At 44.4% G+C, this 24410-nt stretch overlaps 1 protein-coding gene across 1 annotated transcript in view; it reads right to left on the reverse strand.

Moving 5' to 3' along the window:
- The window catches only part of LOC143021271 (uncharacterized), a 59036-nt gene extending 48456 nt beyond the window's left edge, over positions 1–10580 (reverse strand). Inside the window, exons 1-7 of the mRNA XM_076178674.1 lie at positions 10281–10580; positions 6446–6789; positions 5359–5557; positions 4056–4287; positions 3135–3205; positions 2604–2928; positions 2078–2320 (exon numbers count right to left, since the gene is read on the reverse strand). Coding sequence (XP_076034789.1) covers positions 2078–2320; positions 2604–2928; positions 3135–3205; positions 4056–4287; positions 5359–5557; positions 6446–6789; positions 10281–10376 — 1510 coding nt within the window. The 5' untranslated portion in view covers positions 10377–10580. The remainder of the gene's footprint in view (positions 1–2077; positions 2321–2603; positions 2929–3134; positions 3206–4055; positions 4288–5358; positions 5558–6445; positions 6790–10280) is intronic.
- Positions 10581–24410: the final 13830 nt, after the last annotated feature.

A 24410-nucleotide genomic window follows, 5' to 3' on the forward strand; every position in this document is an offset into this window, starting at 1 on the left:
GTGTGTGTGTGTGTGTGATGATGGATCTAATGATGTAAACGACGATGACAATGATGATAGCAACGAAGGTGAAAGTGATGATGACGATGCCGAAGACGAGGACGACGACGACTACGACGGTGGTGATAGTGAGTGATGATTGATGATGATGATATTGATGATGATGATTGTGATATTGATGATGATGATGATGATTTTGATGATAATGATGATATTGATGATGTTGATGATGATATTGATGATGATGATATTGATAACGATGATATTGATGATACTGATGATAATGATGATGATGATATTGATGATATTGATGATGATGACAACAATGACAAGAACAACGATTGGAACAATATTGTTAATCAGTATGACAGTAATACCTACGACGGGTACAAAACATGCAAAAATATTATTCAACAATTTGTCGACAAAATTCTCTCTGACTCATGATGACGTCACATAACCTCGAGACGTTGGTTGGTTTCAGACCCAGAGTGACATGACGTCATTCCCAAGCCCCGCCCACCTGCACGCGGACAGACATCGTGCTGAACTATTCTCGTCAAGTTTTGCGAGTTCTTTTGAACAAAAACAACTTCGGTTCCAATATTCTGTTTTTCGAATCTCCAAATATCAAATTACCTTTGCATCATATACTGAGAGGCTAAATGATGAATTAAGAGAAGTTAAATCTATATGAATATTAGACATATTTTAGAAATATCCTTAAGAAAATCTAGAATACAGTAAACGAAGTCTTTCTTTAGATATTCAAATTCACAACAGACGAGACTGTAGGTAAAGGAACCACACAGCATCGCAAGTAAAAAACTACCGTATTTCTTCAGGACATAAGGTTCATAATTGCAGACACCGTGTTGTATGTTCTCATACTGTCTCGCATTTTCACTTGGACATGCAAACCTCATACTTAAATGCAAACACTGAATCGATATATTCACGGTTGGTGTTATTTGATACGTTCATTCTACCTATCTACAGGTGATTTTATTCACAAGAAGACCAACCAACCGTGAAATCGCGTCAAGTTTTCAAAGTTTGATATTGACTTGTCTATGGAGATCTTACTGTGAAATCCCAATCCATAACCCAAACCTCCCCCTCCCCCTTTGCCCCCCCCCACCTCAGAGTGTGAGAAGGAAACCGTATCCACTGCAAAACCTATCAATTCCATATAGTTACACATAGAGGGGGAAGAGAGAGGAGGGAAGAGGGAGGGAAGAGGGAGGGGGAAGAGGGAGGGGGAAGAGGGAGGGGGAAGAAGGAGGGGAAAGAGAGAGGGGGGAAAGGGAGGGGGAAGAGGGAGGGGGAAGAGGGAGGGGGAAGAGGGAGGGGGAAAGAGAGAGGGGAGAAGAGGGGAAGGCGAGGGTAAATGTGGTGAAAGTGAGAAAGGTAAAGGTGGGAGGGGAAGGGGAAAAGGGGAAGGGGAAAGGGGGAAGTAGGAAAGGGGAAGGGGAAGGGGGGAGGAATAAGGGAAGGGGGTAGGGTAAGAGTAGGGGGCAGGGGGAAGGAGGGAGGGGTTAAGGGAAAAGGGGGAAGGTGGGAAGGGGTTGAGGTGGAAAGAGGGAAGGAGGAAGGGGGAAGGAGGAAGAGGGAGGGAGGAAGGGGAGGGAGGAAGGGGAGGGCGAAGAAGGGGGAGGGAGGAAGGGGGAGGGAGGAAGGGGGAGGGAGGAAGGGGAGGGAGGAAGGGGAGGGCGAAGAAGGGGGAGGGAGGAAGGGGGAGGGAGGAAGGGGAGGGAGGAAGGGGAGGGCGAAGAAGGGGGAGGGAGGAAGGGGGAGGGAGGAAGGGAAGGGCGAAGAAGGAGGAGGGAAGAGGGAGGGAAGAGGGAGGGAAGAGGGAGGGAAGAGGGAGGGAAGAGGGAGGGAAGAGGGAGGGGAGAGACGGGGGGAGAGGAAACGGGGGGAGATGGGGAGGGGAGGGGGGAGAAGGGGGGAGAAGGGGAGGGGAGGGGAGAGAAGAGGGGAGAGGAGACGAGGGGAGAGGAGACGAGGGGAGAGGAGACGGGGGGGGGGAGAGATGTCTCAAAGGTCTCCTACGGACGTCGTTACCGTTACTGACCTGACACTTCTTCTTGGTCCTCGACCTCCCTCAAGAGACTCTGAAGGATTTCCTCTTCCTCCTCGAACTGTCTCGCTCGAGACATCAAGTCCAACTTGGGTCGACCTTGTGTCCTTTTCGAAGGAAGGATCGTCTCGAATTGTCCTCGAGGACCCGAGGCTCGCCCTTGAGACCCGACCTCCCTCTTCTTCAAGGATGAGGTTGGAGGGGGAGGGGTATTCCGGCTTGCACCAAGGTAGGGTTCTATTGAGTATCGGTTCAAATAGAGTAACATATAAGAGAATAATTTCATGGTGAGAGTGATGGGGGTGATGATTATCATTATTATTTTTTCATTACTAATACTATAATTTTCATCACTAAAGATACTAATCGTATCTTAATCATACTAGACTATCTTGGAATCTCTGTTATTACACGCAATATTTACCATCAGTTAATCATTACTAATATAATGTTATTTCATTTGTCATTATTATCATTACTATAAATGTCACAAAAACTCTCTACCCATAGGAAGTCTTACCGTCCATTGGAGACTTTCTTTTCTCTAAAATTATAGGATCTAATTCCATATCGGTACCTAGAATAGGATTAAATTCTCTTTCTAAAGTCGAAGATCCTCTTGGAATCCTAGCATAGCCCTGGATACGAATCTTTTCCTTTCCTATATTCTGGTTACTTGAAGTTATACTCAAATCCATTTCAAATGCGGTTTCTTCTTCTGAAGGGGAGATTTCAAAATTCCTACTCCTCTTCAGAAGGGGAGGCAGGTCCTTTGCAGTAGGATGCACAGGATGTTGAGGTTTCTCAAATATCCCTTCAGTTGTTATTTCAGTGGCTATTATTTCCTACAGAAAGATAAAATGTTTGTTATAGTTACCCCCGCCAGGTATTGTACATTACCGTCATAAATAGTAAACAATACTACAAATGTTTACGTGCATGGTGACAGATTGTTAAGTACCTAGAACCTATAAAATGCGTGGAAATAACATAAATAATAACACCTATTGACACACACACTCCCTTGAGCATATGACAAGGAGAATCTTACCTCTGGGGGAATGGTCAAGATGTCTTGAGGATACTCGTGGTCTTGATTTGGGTCGACATTCCCCAGACCGCCTAAGTGAGAAAGAGGTTAGAATTGTATTATGACCGGCGCTTTTATTCGTTTGGGGACAAAATTACACGGAAGAGATGGTGTGAGAGAATTTGAAAGTGAGATTTATGGAGGTGTGAGCGACACTGCTTCTGACCCAGGGCAGTGGACATGATGAAGGGATGACCCGTCATCCAGGAGGTACCAAGGGAGGGAAGAGGGTGGAGGGGAGTTGAGTATGTAGGGGATAGAATGGGTGGGAGTGGTTTCTATGCCTTTTTTTTTGGGGGGGGGCTACCTCCCGTGTATGGGGGAAGGAGCCTTTGGTACATATATGTATGTATGTATTTGAGCGAATGGGAGATGTTGAGAAATCTAGAATCTTAGAAATCTTTCTACCATTAGAAAGTAGAGTTTTATTAATTTCATCGAATATACTTATGAAAATTACTGGTGAGTTTTTGTAGATAAGTAGAGAGGAGAATGGGAAGAAGAGGAAAATTATAAGAAAGAAATGTGCAGGTGATGAGGCTAGTGGCGATGATGATTTCGGATTCATATTTTCTATGGGATTACATAAATAAAAAAGTCGGGTTTCTGATTACGGAGATCTTTAAATCCAAAATTCCTTAAAGAGATCGGAAACCCCCCGTAACCGCCTCTTAAAAAAAAAAAAAAAAAAAATCACCTTGGCATATCGGATGCCCCCCCCCCCCAAAAAAAAACTATGCATATCGGATGCCACCTCCCCCTAAAAAAAAAGGCACATCGGATTCCCCCAACTCCCCCCCACCCCCAAGAAAATAATCTGAGCATATCGGATGCCAGCCCCCCCCCCCCCAAAAAAAAAAAAAAAAAAAAAAAAAAAAGTACCAGGGCACAGTTCCGGTCGAGGATCCTCAATGACCATCGACTTGGGCTGGTTCCTCTTCTGCTGCAGGGGGAGCCTCTTGACCACGTGGAGCACCGCCGCCGCCGCCGCCGCCTCCCCTCCGGAGCTGAGCGGGGTCCCCCGCTTCTGCAGGGCGATGCTCAGAGGGCTCTTGGCGTGGGCGGGCAAAGGTCGGATCTCCAGGGAAGCGTTCCTGCTGAAGATAAACCCTTCCTGAGGGTGGAGAGACGACTTCGTCAGGTAGGTCGTGGGGCACCAGGAGCTGAAAGAACTAAAGGAGGGACCCTTACCCCCTACCCCCCCACCAGCGAGGGTCACCCCCTGAATAAAACTCTCTGGCATTTGTTTTATTTTATTTAATGTCGCGAACTCCACTCTATTAGCTGGCCAGGACGGTGCCCCTTACAGAGGACTTTGTACCGTGGGATTTAATGAACCATGCCCTTGGTCCAACTCGTTGGCGGCAGAGTTCGAACTGCCGTCACCTCGACCTCCGCCGCAAGTAGCGACGCTCTAATCCGCTCAGCCACCGAGGATCAACTTAGAATATATAGACCATAGCTGAAACGGATAGAAGCGCTGGTATCGTTCACAAAATACTCCTCCTCAGATCATTTCATGCGAAAGAAATTTGCGGTGGTATTCTTAAAAAAAAAAAATCCTTAAAAAATCTTTCTTTTCCAAGGATTTATCTAGGATTTATATAAGGAAATATTTTTAAGAATACGACTGCTGGTTCCCTCTATTACTCCTTTCTGCTCGAGTGTGGAGTGCTATGGATCCATAGCCCTCTAATGAGACCCTAAAAATGGTCCTTGATCACTTTTCATTTATTTATACATTTTTCTTATTCATTTACTTATTTAATAATTAGGTATTTTATCTTCTTCATTAACTATTTGTCTATCCTATTTATCTATCAATCTATTTTATCTATCTTTATCAATTTATTATTTTGTCTACTTTATTTATTCGTCCTTTTTATACTATTTGATTAATGTATTGATGTATTTGTTATTAATTCATATATTCATTATTTCATTTATTGACTTTCTTCATATATTTATTTGTATGTTTGTTTGATTTATTCTATTCATTCTATATATTCATTCACTTATCTATTTATTTTTATTTTATTCATTTATACATATACATACATACATATATATGTATATATATATGTATATATATGTATGTATATATATTATATAATATATATATATATATATGTATTATATATATATATTATATAATATATATATATATTTTTTTTTTTTTACCCACCATGGCGTTGGAGGTGTACGAGTGGAGGGCGGCGGTGATGTCGCTGTCGACGTGGGTGAAAAACCGAGACCGGTGCTCCTCCGTCGGGAGGACTTCGTCGGGTGCCCCCTCGACCTCTCCTTCCCGTCCCCTCAGGACTCGAACCCGCGCCTTCGACGACAGCAAGTGCGAGGACCGGGTCAGCTTCAGGTGGTACTTCCTGGAGGAGGAGGCGAGAGAGGGTCGTCCTTGTTGAGCAAATTGATGTTATTATCATATATATACATATATATAGATATATATATATATATATATATTATATATATAGATTATATATACATATATATATATATATATATATATATATATATACATATATATATATATACATATATATATATACATATATATATATACATATACGTATATATAAATATATATATAATATACATATATATTTATAATATATACATATATATATATATACATATATTACATATATATATATATATAATATACATATATATACATATATATATAATATACATATATATACATATATATAAATATATATATATATATAAATATATATATATATATATATATATATTTCATTAGTGACATTTGTGCTGTAATGGATGTTAGAATGCTTTGTGGGATATATATATATATATATTTTTTACTATAATCATCATTATGGTCATCGTCATTATTGTCATCGTCGTCATCGTTATCGTTATCATCATCGTCGTCATCGTTATCATTGTGATCATCGTCGTCATCGCATCATCATCGTCATCATCACTGTCATCGTCATCACCATCATCATCGTCATCACCACCATCATCGTTATTCTCATTGTCATCGTCATCATTATTATTGTAATTTGCAATGTTCCAAGACAACTTGAGTCTGTCATATCCTAAAGTAGAAACCCTCTCCTGTCCCCCTCCCACCCCCTCCGTCCCTCTCCCACTCCCCCGAACTCTTGCCCTGGAGAAGGAGGACATGAAAGACAAGTGGTTGCAGGGCTTGTCCTTTCAAGGTAGACCTTAACAAGACCCTTGCTACCCGTCGGGTGGAGTCAACACCAAAGAGCCACTTGTACCTGCCGAAGGCGCTGAAGGAGTACCGCAGGAGCGGCTCGCCGTTTCCTTCGTCCTCGCCCTCGACGTCGTCCTTGACCTTGTCCTCGAGGTCCTCCCGCTTGTCGCGAGGATCCAGGAAGAGCCCAGAGAAGGGGAGGGGGAAGGCAGGTGGCGGGAACGGTGGCGGAGGGGGCGGAAGGGGCGACGGAGCTGGAGGAGGCGTCGTCGAAGAGGGCTGAGGAACCTTGGCCACCGGACTTCGATGAAGGTAGACGAGTTCGACGTCGGTGAGAGGTCCACCATTGAGGCCCACCGAGGACTGCAGGGCGCCGTCAGTCTCCAGCACCTCGTGGAACAGCTTCGTCTGGAGGAGGAGGAAAAGGGGAAACGAGTGAGGGGAAGAAGGGAAACGAGTGAGGGGAAGAGGGGAAACGAGTGAGGGGAAGAGGGGAAACGAGTGAGGGGAGGATGAGGATGAGTGAGGGGAGGATGAGGATGAGTGAGGGGAGGAGGGGAAACGAGTGAGGAGAGAATAAGGACGAGTAAGGAGAGGATGGGGACGAGTGAGGGGAAGAGGGGGACGAGTGAGGGGAAGAGGGGGACGAGTGAGGGGAGGAGGGGAAAGAGTGAGGGGAGGAGGTGAAAGAGTGAGGGGAGGAGGGGAAAGAGTGAGGGGAGGAGGGGAAAGAGTGAGGGGAGGAGGGGAACGAGTGAGGGGAGGAGGGGAACGAGTGAGGGGAGGAGGGGAACGAGTGAGGGGAGGAGGGGGACGAGTGAGGGGGAGGGGAACGAGTGAGGGGAGGAGGGGGACGAGTGAGGGGAGGAGGGGAAAGAGTGAGGGGGGAGACGAATGAGTGAGGGGTAGAGGGGGACGAGTGAGGGGAGGAGGGGAACGAGTGAGGGGGGAAGTGAACGAGTGAGGATAGGAAGGGATTGAGTGAGGGGAGGAGGGGAGGCAGAGGAAGTGAGGTAATACCGATCTACTTACCCCACACAACCATTAATATTATTATTTTCCATCGGATCCGTCTACAACGGGTCTGTATGTAACGTATGTGTGTACGGTTTAACCCCTACCCCTTCCCTAAACCCGCCGGTCCTTCCCCTTTCTCTCTTTCTCTCTCTAAATATCTTCACATGTATTCATGTTTAAGTGCAACTGTGTGCAAATAACCCAGCACATAAGCAATGTTACCCTCTATTTTTTTTTTTTTTTTTTGGCTGTGAGGGTGTATAGAAATTAGCTTGTGCGCAAACTTTGCCTAACATGAAAAGTATGCATATACACACCCATGGCGGCAAAGTCACCTCGGTGGCAATGGAAGCGCTAGAGTTAGAAGAAAAAAAAATACACACACACACTGGTTTGACGGTTGGCAAGTTACCATATTTCTAGAGAACCTGTATAAGTTGATTTTTGGGTGGAACTTCTTTACTGAATAGATTTTGACATTTGAAAACCTTGTGTGGGCACAATTTTTTCTTTATGTGCATTTGTTGTAAAACATATGTGGGCGCACAAAGCTCATAGGGAATGTTGGCCATAAGCCTTTCCAACTGCGCTATATTCCCAAACCATAAAGCACTATACCATACCATTCGTTTAACCCTAATACAGCGTCCCGGACGGCTAAGGGGCCGCGCTCTCGTTCCACACAGGTGACCCGAGTTCAATTCCCGGCTCTGCATGCCTGATGACTTATTCAGACAATAAAATTATTCTATATCTATTAACTTGATTTATTACTAATTATTTATTAATCATTAATTATGAAAACACTAAAACCTTTAGTGTAGTCACTATATCTAGAACACACCAATGAATGGTTGACTGAACACTATACTATACTATATTAGATTATACTGTACTACATCCCGCCCTATTATAATATCTTATTACTCTACAACGTTGAAAACCTGTGTGCTATATTATACTTTTATATCAAATTAAACTATTACTATACCACACTATACTTAGATTATATTATTGCTATAATATACTGAATTTTATTTTCTCAGTAATGCTTTGCTTGCTAGTGGTGATCGATGGTAAAAACACGTAAAAAACAAATCTTTTTGATTCTGAATGGACGTCTATTTTTCACACGCAACGGTAGTGAAACCCGTTACCACCGCCGTTACCGTAACGGCATCTGAATTGTGGGTCGCCGTAACGGTCGACAGGAACATAACGGTTCGTTAATGCCAGTTTCAGCTTTAACGGTTATTAACGGCTATTGTGTTTAGATATCTTATAAAAATCAACGGTCATTAACGGTTTCTGTGTTTGAATATAATTTGAAAATTCAATTATACTTAACAGTTCGTTTAGACATGAAAAATAATGGTCATTAACGATTCCTGCGTTTAAAAAAAAAATTGAGTTTCAAAGATCATTAATGATTTTGTATAAAAGTGTGACATTAAAAAATATTTTGTGCCATCAGTTTTGTATATCAAATAATGATAATGAAAAACAACAGCTGCAGAAAACCTTACTTCAGTTCTTGAAAAAAAAAAAAAAAAACAGGAATTCGTTAAAATATAAATAAATAAACGAAAAAAAAAAAAAAAAAAAAAAAAAAAAAATATATATATATATATATATATATATATGAAAATATTGACTTTTATGTCACTGTACGTCTTTCATAATAAAAGAAAAACATTCCAATCTCAAAATGAAATTTCTTGTAAACTAATTTACCATTTCATCGGTTTTCAAATATCAAAGACATTTGAAGTCTTCCTTCCTGTCCGTCTTTGAAATTTCCCACTTTTTCTTTTCTTTTCAGATTCTCCGTTTTCTGTGTTTGATTATTGAATTTATGAGGCGAAGAGACGACGGGTTCGTCTCATTTTGTCGACATTCCTTCATCTCCAAAAAAAAAAATCGACTTCGACGCTGCTTCCTAACCCAAGCGGAGTCGTCTTCGTTTCAAAGACAACCATTCGTTTAGCTAATTTCCCTCTGGCAGTCAGTACACGATTTCATTCATCTACAGAGAATTCTCTATTTCCAATTTTCCTTCTCTATGCTTCTATCTCTCGTCTTCTCTTTTTAATCTATTTACATCCGAAAGTGGAGACCGTTACTTTTGAAAGACAAATATCTTTTCGCTTCTATTCTCTCTCCTTTTTATCTACCTTCTTGCAGATATACACAATTTCAACTCTTCTGAATAAAAATAAATGTTTCTTCATATTTCTCTATATTTTTTCACTTTCAACGTCTTGTGGACAAATACTCCCCACTTTTGGGAACAAGACTTCCTCTTCACTTCTCCAGCTCCATGGGAGAACAGAAATGTTCACTGATGAACAACAGAACTCCACAGAGAACCTTCACCTCCTCCCCCAATTTCTCAATTCCTTCCTAATTTTTCCCCCCAGTCGACAACAGCAAGACATCTTCAGTTTCCCATTAGCCAGAATAAAATGTGTAAAGTGCGTCACTGTATCTTAACAAAACCCATTGGCGCAAGACAGAACCAAATATGTGAATGTGCCTTTTCGTCGACTTCACTGCTCATGTGTTTACCATAAAGTCGACATTACCGTGCCATACGCTGTAGCCTTTCTTCTGGTTAATTCTAAAAAGGTGTGGAAAGTGGAGGGGGAGACTAAACTACTGTAGTCCCTCTTGTTCCGTGTGACAAGACGTAATGAAAATGTCAACATTACATCTCCTACAAGATAAAATTTCATCATATCTTTATTTTGAATTCTTTTGATGCTCTAGGTGTAGACCCCTGATTTAATGCATATAAAATTAACAGTCTTTTGTGTGTGTGTGTGTGTGTGTGTTTTAGATGTTATCAAAAATGATATAAACATTTTTTTACCGACACCTACCAAATCCTGCTCGGCGTCCACAATCCCGGCACAGACCAAACAGAAGCCAGCAAAGATCGCCGACATGACGTCACGTCTTCGGCTTAGGTCGGCCATCTTGCCTCGCGCCTTGGAAAAGTTTCAAACACTTCTCCACTTTGGCAGCCGCCCACGCCTCCACGACCTGCACCCGTCCCCAGTCTTCAGGAGCTACCCGCCTGTGACTGCTCACGCCGCGGGGAAGAGTGTTTCCCTCTCCCTTACCAGCGTGCACCTCGGTGACGCTTGCACCCGCATCAACTTCATCTTGATGAGCCGATCGAAGAGTGCATGACGGAGTGACCCTGTTCAGAGGGGTTCTTGACCTTTTATGGAGGGGAAGGAAGGGTGGGAGGGGTGTAGGAGGGTGGGAAGGAAGGGTGGGAGGGGTGTAGGAGGGTGGGAAGGAAGGGTGGGAGGGGTGTAGGAGGGTGGGAAGGAAGGGTGGGAGGGGTGTAGGAGGGTGGGAAGGAATGAGGAGAATTTGATTGGTGATCATGGTTAGGAGTTAGGATTAGAAGGGAGATCATGTTTTGGGGTTACAACGGACGAAATTTTAGGGGATGTCAGTGAAGTCTTTTTAGATCTGTGGGTTCTATTTAAGAATCAAGAAGACATCTTTAGACCGATGACATAAATGATGCATTTTTTCTGGGGAATGTCTCCATAACTTGGAAATTAAAATTACTCTCATCCTCTAAATTTAGAACATTGAGAAAGAAATTTCTAAGTAGGTTTCTGGCAATAATCCACCAAGCAAAGTAGTTGTCAAGAAGAAAAAATAAAGTTAACTTCTAGACGAATACATCCACCCTAAATCGCATAGTGATTAGCTGGAAAAAATGTTAGAAGTAATAATAATAATACTAATAATAATAATAACAATAATAATAGAATAAAACTGTAATTATACAATTGCAAAAACAAAATGAAAATACTAAATAGATAAATAAACAAACAAAAAAGAGAGAAAAAGTACCGAAGATTTCTGGTCAAATACCCACCCACTTGCGCAAGCACACACACTCAAGAACAACCACAAACACAAGCACACACACACATGCAGGTGTGTGTGTGTGGCAGTGGTGAAAGAATATTAAGTGGCCTGGCTGGCTGTCCCATTTTGTTGTTGTTGACTTGCAGTTTGGGGCCATCAATACTCTGACCTATTTTTGTCTACTTTAACTTCTTTCTTATCCTCACATCTCTTCTTCTTAAACTGAATAAAACCGCTTGCTTTAAAACAGAACAAAGTATAAGAACATAAGAATGGAAGAGACTGCAAGAGACCCTAAAGCCTACACTAGGGAGTTCTGTATCCCTTAACACTTGTCATCCTTAAAGCAAACAAATAGTTTCAGCGCTCAATACATGATTACCGAGTCTATTCCAATCGTCAACATCTCGGCTGGTAAACCAATTCTTGTCTACTTTGTAGACAAGTACACAAGTATTCTCATCTATATGGCCTCCAGCATATCTAATTGTCAGAGCATCAGCCCAGCTATCTGCTTGTTTGTTTGTTTGTCTGTTGTTGTTGTACCCCTATCAGCCTGCAACTATGATCCGATTTGGAAGAAATCGATTGCAAATCAACCGTGTTGCTACCGTGCACAAAAACTTAATATTTTCTTCCTTTTCTTTCGCAGAAAACATTTACAAAAAAAAGGTTTGATCATTACATAAATACACTACGAAAATGTAATATCATCCTTAAGGAAGAGATGTATACATATATGTACATGTGTGTATATGTTTTCATGTGTGTAATGCGTACGCATGATAACACGAATGTACCCATGAATGTATGCATGAATGTATACGGGTCAGTAGGTAGGAGGTATGTATGTCTGTAGATATGTAGGTTGGAAGGCAGGTAGGAGGTATGTATGCATGTATATATATGTATGTTTGTGTGTGTATGTAAATAGAGGCAGAGATAAAACACGAAGACATAAAAATAAATAAAAAATGAGCTATGGGTGACAAAAAACAAACCAGAATGTATTAAAGCTGACAATAAACGAAAACGGGGGATTGTGGAGAGCACAGTGGAAGCAATATGTCTGCATCAGAGTGGAGCCAAGCGTCCAGAGGTAAGAACCGGAAAAGGTGGAAGAAATGGAGAAGGCGTCTCGCAAAAAGTCCTCCCGGGAGCTCAGACACGTGCAAGGGGAAAATCTCAGGATAAACGAGAATGGGGAAATGGTGGAGAGCACAGCGGAGTATTGGGATAAGCATAAGGGGCTGTTTATAAGAATGATAAAAAAAAAAAAAAAAAAAAAAAAAAAAAAAAAAAAATGGTGTGTGTGTACGAGTATTTGTGTGTGCACGTGTACATGTGTACGTGAATGTGTATGCGTGTGTGTGGATGTGAATGTGCATGTGTGTGTATTTACCTACTTTGTAGTACACAGAATTGGAACTGTATTCATGGGGTTCCATCTCTTTGCCTCCACTTACGAAACTTTACCTTTAAATCGTTTATGCTTTTGGGCTGGATTATTCTATTTTACTTAAATTATTTTTTTTACTTCCATAAGTACATCCATCTATGTGGAAAACTAGATTTCCTAGCAAGAAGCATTTAGGAAGTAGTGTGTGTGTGATTCACCATGGTCTTGGATCACGTGTTGGACTCATGATCGATAGCTATTTCCCTCCTGGAAGAGAGCTCAGAGTTCGTATACGACCGATCTATGGGTGACCCACACCCACAACTCCCCGCCCACGAATTGGAGAAACAACTCACACCGCAGCGATACTGAAATTATTTCAGCCCTGGGCGGGATTCGAATCCAGACCTCCGTAGTGGCAGCCGGGAACTCTACCAACTGCGCCAAGAGTTGTGTGTGTGTGTGTGTACGCGTAAGTATTTTAAGTGTAAACCAGAAAAGTTGTTGAAAGAAAACGCAGAAAGAGGACGAGAGTGTGAATAAACAGAGGTTTCCCAAAGTGATGAATACAAAAGTATACTTGCAATGACGAGGGAGAGGGAGGTCACGTGACCTTCGTGACCTCGAATGAGGTAGGTTAGATCGCTCACCTAAACCAGGTGTTGGGTTGTCGTAGGTGATCCACACCTATTTGTAAAGGTTGCAGGTCGAGGAACAATAAGACCTCTCCGGGCAAGCTTCCATGCAGACGCCCTTCCTTCCTTCCCACTCTCCAAACAACTCTTGACGGGTTCGACCAGTTCGCCCCTAGAAATGAGTTCTGTGGACGTTCCCTTCTTCGCCTCCTCCATCGAGGGATGTATGTGAAGTGTGGGTAATCCATGACCCTAACATCTGGTTATACGGGCTACAGTTGCTATATGATTTCCCTGCACATTCTGAAATTAATCTCAGCGCCTCAGGTAAAAAAAGTAATAATTATAATAAACAAATAAATAAATAAATATGAGAAAATAAAATAAAACAAGATAGTTATAAAAAACATTCACTTAAACACTCCTATTCCCGTTTTCTATAAACAAATATGAAATTTTCGCGCCACCTCACGCTTGCTCGGGGGAATAACCAAATGCCTACGTGCTCTAGTAGTCAGTACGAGTGGTTGTCGTCAGCTATTGGATGATGAACATTTACAGACCAACAGCACAGAGTGTGCGCAGTATCTCATATATAAAAAATTGTTTTAAGTACATTTTACATTGGTTAACCAGCAAATGTGTGTGTTTTGTGTGCGATTTAATGAAGCGGCCTTGCTGTGGATGTGCTGTGTCTTGCCACACTGCTTCTGACCCAGGGCAGTGGACAAGATGCAGGGATGACCCGTCATCCAGGAGGTGCCAAGATAGGAGGGAGGGAAGAGGGTGGAGGGGAGTGGAGTGTGATAGGGATGGAATGGGTGGGAGTGGTTTTTATGCCTTTGTTTTTTGGCTACCTCCCTTATAATGGGAAAAAAAGCCTTTGGTATATGTATGCATGTATGTATATATGTTTTATTCACACTGCCTTAAATAGTTCTGTATAGTATTTGCATTATCATCATTATAGTGCCAAGAGTCGAAGTGGTAGTTAGGGGACTCGAGAGAAGACTTAAACGACCCCTAGTTAACCCATTCAACTCCGATGACAAGATGTCTTGTCATTTGGTCAAATAAAACAAAAAATCATAAAACACCAAAATGTTTGATCAAACACCAGAAAAATATGACGTCAGTCCTCCAGCGAAGCGAGGATTGACGTCATATTTTTCTGGTGTTTGATCAAACATTTTGGTGTTTTATGATTTTTTGTTTTATTTGACCAAATGACAAGACATCTTGTCATCGGAGTTGAATGGGTTAAGCCTTGGCTCTTCATCAAGGGGTAGAGAAGGGACTAGTGATGGTGGAAATTGCCAAGTTGCCAAGTAAGTAATTTATGGAGTCAAACTTGGAGGGGATTAAGAGGGAGACCTGGGCGAGGGTGGGGAGGAAAGGGGTGGGGAGGAAAGGGGTGGGGAGGAAAGGGGTGGAGAGGAAAGGGGTGGGGAGGAAAGGGGTGGGGAGGAAAGGGGTGGGTAGGAAAGGGGTGGGGTGGAAGGGGTGGGGTGGAAGGGGTGGGGAGGAAAGGGGTGGGGAGGAAAGAGATGGGTAGGAAAGGAGGAAGATTGTCATAGGTCTTGTAAAATTGGTTGAGAGAATGGAGGGGGGAAAGGGGAGGATACGTTTCGTTATGGGTACAATGGCCTTCAATGGGTTTGTTTTTGCATCCGATTCCTCACGATATATATATATATATATATATATATATATATATATATATATATATATATATATATATATATATATATATATATATATATATATATATAAGGGTGGGAGGGAACCGAAGGAGGGAAGGAATGAGGAGGGAAGGAGGAACTTGGAGGCGGATGAGGAAAGGAGGAAGAGGGAAATAAAAGGAAGAGGGAGGATGAGATACTTGGAATTGAAGGAAAAGCTGAATGTACTGTAGGGGGCAAAGTGGGAGGAATGGGAGAGAGACTTATATAGGAAAGGTAGAGGAGGGGAAGGAAAGGGAATGATGGAGAGAGGGAGGGGAGGGGAAGGGAAAGGGGAAAGCGGGGAGGGGAAGGGAAAGGGGAAAACGGGGAGGGGAAGGGAAAAGGGAAAGCGGGGAGAGTTGGGGAGACAACTTGGAGAAGGGAAGAGGAAGGGGGGAGAGGGCCTTGGAGACCGGGGGGTGGGGGGGTGAGGAGAGGAAGGGTGAAAAAAAATATTTTCCATCTATGTCTTGTATCTCTCTACCCCTTGTTCCTACCACCCACCCCCGCCCACCTTTCCATCCCCAGCGCATAGCCACACTCACCCTTCTGTGGCGCCAGGCAGGTCACTGACTTGGCTGGCGCCAACCTGCGGGTTCCGTTGCCACACTCGCATAAACGAGTGTAACTCAGGGGTGGGCAACCTTTTTAAGGTCTGGGTGCCAAAAGGAGCAAAATCTTTGATACAAAACGGAGGAGAATTATAGGCCTACATACACGAGTATGGGTCTCCTCCCCGCCTTCACCTCTTATAAGGACCCAAATCAACCGCCCGGTGAAGCACGAGATCACCAATGATCATACAAAAAGAAGTTTGAGATTTATTAGTCATCTTTTTTGAGGTGAACTCTGGGTTTCGCGTGCCGGAGAAAAAAAAAAGTCATTAGCGTGCCAAATTTTGCACGCGTGCCAAGGGTTGCCCACCCCTGGTCTCACCTCTCTGGGTCCGAGGATCGTTGGTGGGTCGGTGAGGCCGCGGGTTTATGGCCAAACGAGAGGCAACGTCAATAAAACGAGTCTTATGTTAGGAGGTTTGGCGAGGAGGATGGGCCCATTCAGGACCAACGGCCTGTCCCTTGGATTGATGGTGCAGCTTCTGTGCCTCGCAGCAGTGCCTTCATCTGCCGCCAGGTGATTTCATTCAGTCGAGGAAGACCAATACTCCCCAAGCCGAGGTCATGGAGTCCCTGGGAGTTTGTAGTAACTCCCAGTAGTTAAGAAGTAATTATCGGATACAAAACGATTTTATTCTTCGAGTGGAAACAGCATTGCATAAGAGGAGGGTCTATGAGAGGGAAAACGCTGATAACAACTGGTCGTTAACTTGTCAAGTCTTGACCTGGGTTCTGGACCACTTGGCCTCTGAGGACAGAAGCGTTGGTGATATACAGTCGTTAACGTCCCCCACCCTGTGGATCATGGGATACAAACGCCGGTAAACTACTGTACATAGCAACCGACCAAAGCTTCTGGCTCGCATTGAACCCAAGAAAACCTAACACGGCGAGGAGACGGCTAAGCCTAACTTAAGTTTTAACTTGACCCACTCTTGGCAGTAAGAGGAACCCTCTTGGGAGGTCGAAGAGCACCTGGACTTGATGGAAACTTCGAGTTTGTCGAAGTCAGACCTTAGTGACTTCGAGTTTGTCATCCTTTCCCTTGCTTCCTCTTTCGTATGTTACATTAAGCTTCCTTTACTCTCTCAGACTCTTCCATCCTCTATTTCTCTCTTTTTTTTTTCTCTCCCTCGCTTTCTAAGAACATAAAAATGGAGGTGACTGCAAGAGACTATAAGGCCTACATCAGGCAGTTCCGTGTCCTACTAAGTCTATTCCATTCGTTAACCCCTCTATTGGTAAACCAGTCCATGCTTATATCCTTCTTAAGTCTAAATTTGTCCTATTATGTTATTAGCCTGACTAAATATGTCCAATTACTAAATTATTTTTTCCATTACTACGAGTCCTGCCTTGTTGTCTTAATATGATGACCTTGCCTGCATCACCCTTGACCCATTTGAATACCTCTATCAGATCACCCCGCACTCTACGTCAATATTTGTTTCCTGTCCCTCTCTCTCTTTGTATTTTTCATACTCTCTCTTTGGCCTCCTTCCTCAAGTCTGCCTCCTCTTTTTCATCCTTCCCCTTCACCCCTCTTCTTTCTTTACACTATTTCTCTTTCTGCTGTTGTTCTTTATCCCTCCTCTCTCCCTCTTTTCTTCTCTTCTATTTCTCTTTTCTTGTCTATTTTCCCTTTTTTCCTTGCTATAGACTTCCCTCCTCTCCCTCTTCTCAGCCCGTCCCCCCGCAAACCCCCCCCCTTTTACTCCATTCATCTCTTCCTAATATAATAAACACACGAGGGAACTTAAACGGCACCCCTATGGACCAGAGCCATATATCATACTTTCATGATTGGAAACCAATCTCTACTCAAAGAAAGACGAATACAAATCTTCGATTTCCACCATTCCCACCTTAAGTCTCCTTGAGTACCTACATGACTCCGTCTCTCTGGTATGATATTGTCCTCCGAGGATAGAAACGCTGGTTAATATGGCATCCAAGGCCTCCTCGCTGGCTGGCTGGCTGGCTCCCCACACTCTCCGCATTCGTCACCATTAGCAAGTTCTTTATTGGTTCCCCTCCATTCGAGACTTTCGGTTTGATTTCGCTAATTTCCAGGTTCGTTGACTCTCTCTTTCTCTCTCCCAGGGTCGACTCTCTCTCTCTCTCTCTGCCCGCTATCCCAGGGGCAATGGAGGCCAGGGACATGCCACTTCGGAGCAGCACGTACCGAGATCGAGTACCTGAGGACCTCAACATTACAACAAAGAGATGAAGTTGTAGAGATTGTATATGAGAGATTTGTAGTAGCAGATTGGAAGGATGGTGGTGGTGGTGGTGATGGTGATGATGATGATGATGATGATGGTGAAGATGATGGTGGTAATGATGGTGATGATGATGATGGTGATGATGATGATTCAGCTTCACATCGGGAACTCCCCCCCCCCTACCAGGAAGCAGGAACGGTGCCCCTCTGAGAGAACTTCGTAGCATGGAATTTGAAGAACCATGCTCTTGGTTCAACTTCACCTGTGGCAGGGTTCGAACCGCCGTCGAAGTCAGAATTCTTTTTCGAGTGGACTGCTGAGATCTGGGAAAGAAAGTTGCCTTCAGGGGCGAGATCGGATCTGAAGGAAATGAGGAACTACTCCAGGTTCCTTCCTCCAAGGACCTACAGAGTCTCCGAGCACCCGAAGACTTCTGACACGACTTCGAGACTTGCAGCGTCAGTAGAAGACTAAGGTTCTTTGGTCTCGAAGATCTCGAGGAAGCACCTCTGGTTGCAAGAGATTTTTTTTCTTTGAGCTGAGAGAAAATAATCACCTTCCGACAGCCGGAATAAAATATACAAACCGCTTCTATCCATATATCAAAAAAAAAAAAAAAAAAAAAAAAAAAAAAAAATAGAAAAAAGAAAAGGCAATGAAGAACTGTTTGTATAAAAATTACACACAAATATATATATATACACATTATTTATGTAAAGGAAACTTACAGAAAATAAAACTTGAAGGGCCGAACAAGAGGCCACAATCCTTTCACCAGCTGAAACCAACTTTCTCCCCTTTAGCCTCGACCCGCGACCTCCCTCCTTCCCTCCCTCGCAGTTCCAAAGAAAACTATTTTCATAAATTCTTTGAATCATAAAAGTGAAGCTCTTGAGAGGCCGCACCACCTACCCACCCACCCTTGGGCGGAGGAGGAAAAAAGGGCAAGGAGGGAAGGGGGGCAAGGAGGGAAGGGGGGCAAGGAAGGAATGGGCAAGGAGAGAGGGAAAGAAGGAGATTGAGCAGAAACAGCGAGAAAGAAGAGAAGAAATAGAGAGAAAGAGAGGGATAAAGAGAGGAAAAAGAGAGAGGCGCAGGGGAACAGAGAAGGAGGAGGGTTAGGAGTAAGGGAGGAAGTAAGGAGGGAAGTAAGGAGGGAAGTAAGGAGAGGAGGGAAGAAGGCTGAGTGAGGAGGGTTTTGTACAGACCTCGAAGCCCACGTTAACAATTTAATCCTCAAGTTCCCGAGCAAGAACATTGCTGTGCAAACTCTTTGTAATTGATCCTTCAAACGACCAATCCAACAAATATTCGACCAAAAATAATTATAAGAAAAAAAAAAAAAAAAAAAAAAAAAAATGAAAAGACGCCAAAGATGAAAAAAGGACATTGGAGTTATAGCCTTTATAGCCATTTTGGCGGGATCTGGGCGTTCGATGGCCTCTTATAGTCATATGGGGAGGTCTCCCCTCCCTCCCTCGTGGTTTTTCATCAGTCCAGAGACGGACCCCGGGGGGGAAGGTGTCTTCTATGGATCGTGACCCCGTCTTGGGCACCCAGGCCTGTTCCTCTGCTGCTTAATCGCTTTGGATTCGCCAGAACAAAATATGCAAATGGCTTCATCAGGTCGAGGGTGCATTTGGTAAAATAAACAAGTGACGCATTTGGTAAAATAAATAAGTAAAGAAAATAAGATAACAATAAATAAATAGATAGAATATAATAAAATAAAAATAAACAAGTAAAAAATATATAATAACAATAATAAAATAAAATAGAAAGGAGTGGAAGAGGGGAATAGATAAAGAAAACAAAAGTAAATAAATTAATACATAAAACAGAAAAGAGTGGAAGAGGGGAGAAAGCAGACATACAAGGGAAGAATAATTAATTGGTCCGTGAGAGAGAGATGGAGATGGGGAGAGATGCGGAAAGAGAGATGGATGGGAGAGAGAGAGAGAGAGATGTGGGGAGAGAGAGGGATGGGGAGAGAGAAATGGAAAGAGGAGACGGGGAGAGGGATAGAGAGAGAGGAGACGGGGAGAGGGAGAGAGAGAAAGAGAGGGATGGGGAGAGAGAAATCGATGAGAAGAGAGGGATGGGGAAGAGAGATGGATAGGGGAGAGAGTAGGATGAGGAGAAAGAGGGATGGGGAGAGAAAGAAATGGGGAGAGGGAGGGAGAGAGAGGGGGAGAGAGGAATGAGGAGAGAGGGTTGGGGGAGAGAGGGATGAGGTGAGAAGGATTAGGGAGAGAGTGGGATGGGGAGAGAGATGGATAGAGGGAGAGAGATGGATAGAGGGAGAGAGATGGAGAGAGGGAGAGATGGAGAGAGAGAGGGGGGGGAAGGGAGAGAGGGAAAAAGAAAGCGAGGTGGGGATAGAGAGAGATGGGGATAAAGATGGTGATAGAGATGGGGGTGGAGAGAGATGGGAATGGAGGGGGATGGGGATAGAGGGAGATGGTGATGGAGAGAGGTGGGGATGGAGGGAGATGGGGATAGAGAGAGGTGATAGAGATGGGTGTGGAGAGAAATGGGGATGGAGAGAGATGGGGATGGAGAAAGATGGGGATAGAGAGAGATGGGGATAGCGAGAGATGGGGATGGAGATGGGGATGGAGATGGGGATGGAGAGAGGTGGGTATAGAGGGAGATGGGGATAAAGAGAGATGGTGATAGAGATGGGTGTGGAGAGAGATGGGGATAGAGGGAAATGGGGATAGAGAGAGATGGGGATGGAGAGAAATGGGATGGAGGGAGATAGAGAAAGGGAGAGGTGGGGATAGAGAGAGATGGTGATAGAGATGGGGGTGGAAGGAGATGGGGGTGGAGAGAGATGGGGGTGGAGAGAGATGTGGGTGGAGAGAGATGGGGATGGAGAGAGATGGGGATGGAGGGAAATGGGGATAGAGATGGTGATAGAGATGGGGGTGGAGAGAGGTGGGGATGGAGGGAGATGGGAATGGAGGGAGATGGGGAGGGAGAGAGATGGGGATGGAGAGAGATGGGGATGGAGAGAGGTGGGGATGGAGAGAGGTGGGGAGGGAGAGAGATGGGGATGGAGAGAGATGGGGATGGAGGGAGATGGGGATAGAGATGGGGATAAAGAAAGGGATAGAAAGATGGGAAAGATGTGGGAATTGTGAGACGGGAAGAGAGAGAAGGAGAGGGAGAGAGAGGGAGAGAGAGAGAGGAAGAGAGAGGAAGAGAGGAGGAGAGGGCACTAAATAAGGAATTTAATGAAAACAAATCGAAAGCCTCAAACGGAGCAGAACCAATGAAGAAGTTGCTAATGCTGACGAATGCGGATTGTGTGGGGATCCAGCCAGCCAGCCAGCCAGCCAGCGAAGAAGCCTTGGATGACATATTAACCAGCGCTTCTATCCTCGGAGGGACAGCAACTCGTGTTCGCCTTTCTTTGGGTGCTGATGGGTTTCCAATCATGAAGGAATGGTGCGTAGCTGTGGGCCATAGGGGTGCTGGTGAGGTTCCCTGGTGTACCGATTACATATACATTAGGTGGTCAATTACCCCCATAAGGGAGAGGGGTTGGATGGGAGGAAGGGGAGAGGAAGAGGAGGAAGAAGGGGCGTTAGAGAAAGTGGAGGGTGAAGAGAAGAAGAGGAAACAGAAGAGGAGGAAGAAGAGGATGAGGGGAGGAAGATGAGAAGGAAGATATGAAGGAAGAATAGCATCACTTACAAATGCACACACGCACACACACACACACGCACGCACACACATAGCGGGGCGACTGTCCACAACAATAGAGGCGCCTTTAACAGCTCACGTCTCCTTTTAGTGGTTATCCAGAACAGAAAACATAAGAACATAAGAATGAAGGAGACTGCAAGAGACCATAAGGCCTACACTAGGCAGCTCCGAGGGCAAGTTAATCGTTGAACCTGTGAAGTTTGTAATAATGAAGTTTAGAAAATAAAGATATATATATATATATATATATATATATATGAAGTTCAATCCACAAATCAAGGTTGCAAAAAACTTAGTTGAAAATTAAAAAAAATTGCTAATAGACGAAAAAATACATATATACACATAATAAAAATGTATATATAAAAGCAAAAATAGTTAACAGTATACAAACAAATAAATGATCAAAAACTCATTACACGTAAATACAACATACAGTACAACATCAAGACTATCTTACCTTGACGTTCTCTGAAAATAATCGAGCCTAGAGCCTAACAAGCCGTGGGCTGGTACCTGTGACGGCATCAGCTGGAAGAAGCGTTCGAATGTCGGGACACATAATTCGCTCATTTGCAGCCACGTCATTTGTCGTTGGGGATCAATCTGCGCGCCAAACTCAAACTCGCTCCGTTGCGCTCAATTTCTTCGTCCGCCCCATTGCTCAGAATGGGAGGAGGAATGGGAGGGAGAAAGGGAGGGAGGGATGGAAAGGTGGGAGAGCTTATATGGAGGAATGGGAGGGAGAGTGGGAGGGAGGGATGGGAATTTGGGAGAGCTCACATGGAGGGATAGGAAGTGGGGAAGGGTGGGAGGGAGGGATGGAAAGATGGGAGATTTTACATGGAGGGATGGGAAGTGGGAGAAAGGGAGGGAGAAAGGGAGGGAGGGTGGGATGGAAAGGTGGGATATTTCACATGGAGGGATGGGAAGTGGGAGGGAGAGTGGGAGGGAGGGAGAGAGGGAGAGAGGGAGAGTGGGAGTGAGGAAATTGAGAAGAGGGAGAGACACGAAAGGATGGACGGGGAATGAAGGAAGGGAAGGGAGGGAGGAGGGATAAAAGAGAGGGAAGAAGAGAGGGAAGAAGAGAGGGAAGAAGAGAAGGAACAAGGAAGAAAGGAAGAGAAAGAAAGGGAAGGAGGAGGGAAGGTTAGGTGGAAAACAGAGGAGGGTAGGAAGGAGTGAAGAAAGGGAAAGGAGGGGAAGAAGGAAGGAGGGAGAGAAGGATGGAGAGAGAAAGGGAAGGAGGGAAGGATGGAAAGGAGGGAGAGAAGGGTGGAAGGAGAGAGGGAAGGAAGGATAGTAGGAAGAATGGGAGACGGAAGGAGGGGAAGGGGGAAAGAGGGGGAGAGGGAAGGAGGGGGAGGGAAGGAGGGGGAGAGGGAAGGAGGGGGAGAGGGAAGGAGGGGGAGAGGGAAGGAGGGGGAGAGGGAAGAAGGGGAGACGGAAGGAAGGGGAGACGGAAGGAAGGGGAGAGGGAAAGAGGAACGGAGAGGAGGGTCGAACGGAAGGAGAGGTAAGGGGGAAGAGGGGGAAGGAGGAAGAGGGGGAAGGAGGAAGGAGGGAGGGGAAGGAGGGAGGGGAAGGAGGAAGAGGGGGAAGGAGGAAGAGGGGGAAGGAGGAAGAGGGGGAAGGAGGGAGAGGGGGAAGAAGGGGAGAGGGGAAGAGTGAGAGAGGGAGAGAGGGGAAGAGTGAGAGAGGGAGTGAAAGAAATGATATAGGAAAACTAGGGAGAGGGGCGCTCTACCTTAACCCATTCAACTCCGATGACAAGATGTCTTGTCATTTGGTCAAATAAAACAAAAAATCATAAAACACCAAAATGTTTGATCAAACACCAGAAAAATATGACGTCAGTCCTCGCTTCGCTGCGAGCGAAGCGAGGACTGACGTCATATTTTTCTGGTGTTTGATCAAACATTTTGGTGTTTTATGATTTTTTGTTTTATTTGACCAAATGACAAGACATCTTGTTATCGGAGTTGAATGGGTTAATCAACGAAAGTGAGGTCAAGTCCATGAGGATGAGGGAGCGACTAGTTAAACTAACTCTTCAAGAACTAACCCTAAAAGTTGAGCTAAATCTACAAGTTGAACTAACTTCAATTTTAACGCTTCAGATTTAATTGAATCCATACGATAAACTAAATCTACAAGACTAAGTAAGTCTACACGTTTAACCCTACAAGATTAAATGCGAGTTTAACTAACAAAGTCTACTTACAATATTTATTGTCTTTGTCGCCCGGGAAAGTTTCTGTAGTCAGAGTTGACCCCCGTAACCAGCGCTTCTCTCCTGCGGGGGTCACAGAGGCGCTGCGGGGCGGGGTGATTCAAGGTCATAGTGGAGGAGGGAAGAGAAAGGAAGAGCGGGGAAGAGGAGGGAAGAGGAGGGGAGAGGGAGAGATGGGAAGAGAAAGGAAAGGAGGGGAGAGGGAAATGAGGGGAGAGGAGGGAAGAATGGGAAAGAGGAGGGAAGAGGGGAAGAGGATGGAAGAGAAGGGAAGAGATGGGAAAAGGAAAAAGAGGAGGGACGAGGGAGAGGAGGGAAGAGAGAAGAGGGAAGAGAAGAGGAGAGGAGGGAAGAGGAGAGAAAGGTAGGTTACAGGTGGAGGATAATAAGGAAAGAAAGGGAGGGAGAAAGGGAGGAAGGGAGGAAGGGAGGGAGGGAGGGAGGGAGGGAGGGAGGGAGGGAGGGAGGGAGGGAGGGAGGGAGGAAGGGAGGGAAGGAGGAAGGGAGGGAAGGAGGAAGGGAGGGAGGGAAGGGAGGGAGGGAAGGGAGGAAGGGAGGGAGGGAAGGGAGG

Source organism: Oratosquilla oratoria, chromosome 41 (assembly GCF_046742065.1).
Source record: "Oratosquilla oratoria isolate Oo_2021 chromosome 41, ASM4674206v1, whole genome shotgun sequence".
In the NCBI taxonomy this organism is placed as follows: domain Eukaryota; kingdom Metazoa; phylum Arthropoda; class Malacostraca; order Stomatopoda; family Squillidae; genus Oratosquilla; species Oratosquilla oratoria.